This window comes from Emiliania huxleyi, assembly GCF_000372725.1.
Source record: "Emiliania huxleyi CCMP1516 unplaced genomic scaffold EMIHUscaffold_97, whole genome shotgun sequence".
Taxonomy (NCBI): domain Eukaryota; phylum Haptophyta; order Isochrysidales; family Noelaerhabdaceae; genus Emiliania; species Emiliania huxleyi.
The window spans coordinates 462,199-465,361 of record NW_005194814.1 but is presented as its reverse complement, the minus strand read 5'-3'; the positions used below and the strand labels follow the sequence as shown (position 1 = coordinate 465,361).

At 66.0% G+C, this 3,163-nt stretch overlaps 1 protein-coding gene across 1 annotated transcript in view; it reads left to right on the top strand.

Moving 5' to 3' along the window:
• Nucleotides 1–999: 999 nt before the first annotated feature.
• Nucleotides 1,000–3,163, top strand: part of EMIHUDRAFT_221590 (hypothetical protein) — a gene marked incomplete at both ends in the record, with an annotated part of 3,827 nt that continues 1,663 nt past the window's right edge. Inside the window, 3 exons of the mRNA XM_005756502.1 lie at nt 1,000–1,383; nt 2,720–2,811; nt 2,892–2,929. Coding sequence (XP_005756559.1) covers nt 1,000–1,383; nt 2,720–2,811; nt 2,892–2,929 — 514 coding nt within the window. The remainder of the gene's footprint in view (nt 1,384–2,719; nt 2,812–2,891; nt 2,930–3,163) is intronic.

The following is a 3,163-nucleotide window of genomic DNA, read 5'->3' as shown; positions in this document are numbered from 1 at the left end:
GACGACCACACCAGTCGACTCGCATCGGTTGCCTCCATGAACACACACACACACACACACATGTATGTATGTATAGTAAGGTGAAGAACAGCCAGGCTCGGACTGGACACCAACGCGGTATGGGTGGACGCTGGACAGATGTGATGACGACACGCACGAGCGACACACAGACACAAACAGGCTCACAAGACACACAGCCAGCTGGCTGCCACACACCCTGAGTTGGCGTACACATAACTCAAGGCCACATCCTCCCTGTCGCCCCCCCCAGCACTCCACCGTGCCAAAGGAACAAACAACAGCACAACATCACAACAGACGACAGGAAGTAACATGCGAGGCTAGAGCAGGCTTGCTCCACCTCTAGCAATCTCGCCGGCCGCAAGGCACGGACAAGACCGTGTGTGGGGTCTTGTGAGGTGTCTATGGACGCCCTCCTCAGAGGCTAGCTGCCTACTGCTAGCCCTATCCTCGCACTCACGGGCAGTGACAATTCAATGGGTGAGTGTTTGCGAGCAGAGGCGCGTGGGCTAAATCTAGGCCGCACGTCGTGGCACTATGACGAAGTTAGACGTGCGGCCGCAGCGCGCCCGCCGCAGGCTCGGCGGTGCGCGCGTGTTAGCGAGAAAGTTGCGGGTGGAGCCATGCCCGACTTTTCGAAGGTGAGGCCTCTGCGACGCGTGCCAGCCGCGCTGCGGAGCCACACCCTTCGAGCCGCGTCCCGTCGGCACCGTCCCTGAGTGCGTCCCGCCTTGGCGGCACACACTCTCGACGAGGACAGTCCGGCCTACGGGAACGTGTCGCGCGCCGGCGACGGTTGCGGCGTGGACCGTGGTGGATTCGAGTACGAAGCGAAGATGGCATCGGGCACCCCTTGAGTCGAGGGCGGCGCGACCACAAAGAGAAAAATCCCAGTTCAAAGAGAAAACCCTTTGAGAGTGCCGGGCACTCCGTTGAGCGACCCGCCCGATCCGCTCAGCCCTGCAAGCCGACCCGAGAATGTCGTCACAAACCCTCACCCGCCAGGGCACCAGAAGCGATCTCAAGTGGCAGGAAAAGGTGTCAAAGCGGCGAACCGAACGGCAGCTGCCGATCGGGCACGGCGAGTACACGGTGCTCTACCCGCCCGGCCTCGCAAAGATGGCGCTCGGCTTGGCAGAGAACCTCGGCGACAATCTGCCGGTGCTGTGCACCGACGACATCTTCAGCGGCGGCTCGATCGACGAGACGGGCCTCGCATGGGAGCGCTTCCCGTCGGGCGACCCAAACATCAAGCTGCGCGTCGACCTGATCCGCGACCGGCACGTGGTGCTGCTGATGAACCACGACACGATCTTCCTGTTCGAGCAGCTCGCGGTCATCCTCTTCCTCCAGCGGTTCAACGTGCCCCACGCCAAGGAGCAGTACGCGCGCGGCAAGTGGAAGCAGACGATGGCTGACGGCGCGCCTTCTGAGACACTTCCGAGACACTCCTCGGCCGCTGGACTCACGCCTCCGATCTGGCCGCCCTCTTACGCCCCTGGCTCCACTGCGCTCGCACCGCCACCGCCCATCGCACGCTGGCATGGCGCGCGCATGCCGCGTCGGAGGTACGCGTCTGCGACAGTGACACGACAGTGACGCGACAGTGACAGCGACAGTGACAGCGACAGTGACGCGACAGTGACGCGACAGTGACAGCGACAGTGACGCGACCATGATGCGCACCTCCGCGCCGCGTCGGCCAGGCGCGTACGATTCGTGCTCGGTCGCGTCGCTGACGATCGTCGTGCCGTGGTACCGGCACTGCCAGATGGAGCGCACCTCCCGCTGGACCGTCACCACCGGCAAGTGGGACAACGGCGCGCCGGACGGCGAGCCGGGAGGACGTCCGGGACACGTCCAGGACACGTCCAGGACACGTCCCGCGTAGGCAAGCCGGACGGCGAGTTTGTGGACGTGCCCACCTGCCAGTCCTTTGCCGCGATGCTCTCCGCGCTGCCGCTGCCGCCTCCCGCCGGCTGCGCAGCGCCGCCGCCGCCGCAGCAGCTGCTGCTGCTCGACATTCACGAGTACGAAGACCTCGAGGCGAGGTGTCGGCTCGAGCGGGCGCCTGGGATGTTGCGTGGCCAATCACGGAGAGAAGCGGTGATCAGGCGACCCTCAACTCGACCGGCCGCTGGGCCAACCGGCGCGCAGAGAGAGAGAGGGAGGGAGAGAGAGAGGAGAGAGAGGGAGAGAGGGAGAGAGAGGGAGAGAGAGAGAAAAGCGACAGTGGGAGGGAGGGAGGGAGAGAGGGAGGGAGGGAGAGAGGGAGCGAGCGAGCGAGCGAGCGAGAGAGAGAGAGAGAGAGAGAGAGAGAGAGAGAGAGAGAGAGCCGAACACACACATGGCATGCACACATAAACACGATTCAGACGGCCGCATGGCACTCGAGAGCACGCGAAACGCGCGACACCGCCTCCGAGACACCTCCGAGACACGCCTCCGAGACGCCTCCGAGACACGCCTCCGAGACGCCTCCGAGACACGCCTCCAGGCGGCGCGAGTACGACTACGTGCGCGGGCTCGGGACGTACTTCGCCTCGCCCTTCGACCGCTTCCTCTCCACGGCCCGCCGCCCGCCGCCCGACACGCCCGCCCCGCGCTGCGCCGTGGCAGCGCCCGCGATCGCGCCGTGCGCCCCTTCCTAGCGGCGTGGACGCGCCCCTTCCCGCAGGTGCTCCAGCCACGCGTGCAGGAGGACCCTCGCCGCGCCTTCATCGTCTTCCCGGACCACGGCGCCCACCGCCGCTTCTACCAGATGGTGCACCGCTGCATCCCCGGCATCCAGTGCGAGACCATCCCCCTCCGGCCCTCGCCGCCCCTCCTCGAGCCGCCTCACGCAGCCGGGCTCGGAGCCCCGCCCGCAGGTACGAAAACATCCTCTGGATCGACAAGACGCGAGTCGGTGCCGTGCCAACCTCCCGCCCCACCTCCCGCGCCTCCTCCCCCCTCCCCTCTCTCCTTCCTCCCTTTCCCGCACCTCCGCACCCCTACGCCCCTCCCTGCCCCGCCGGGCCACCCGCCCTTTCCGACGCGCTCCCCTCCTCCCACCCCTCTAACCTGGCACGTGGACCCTTGCTACGGGATTTAGAGGACCGCGTCAGAGGCCAGGTTCGCTAAGCACTGCCCCCCTGACTCT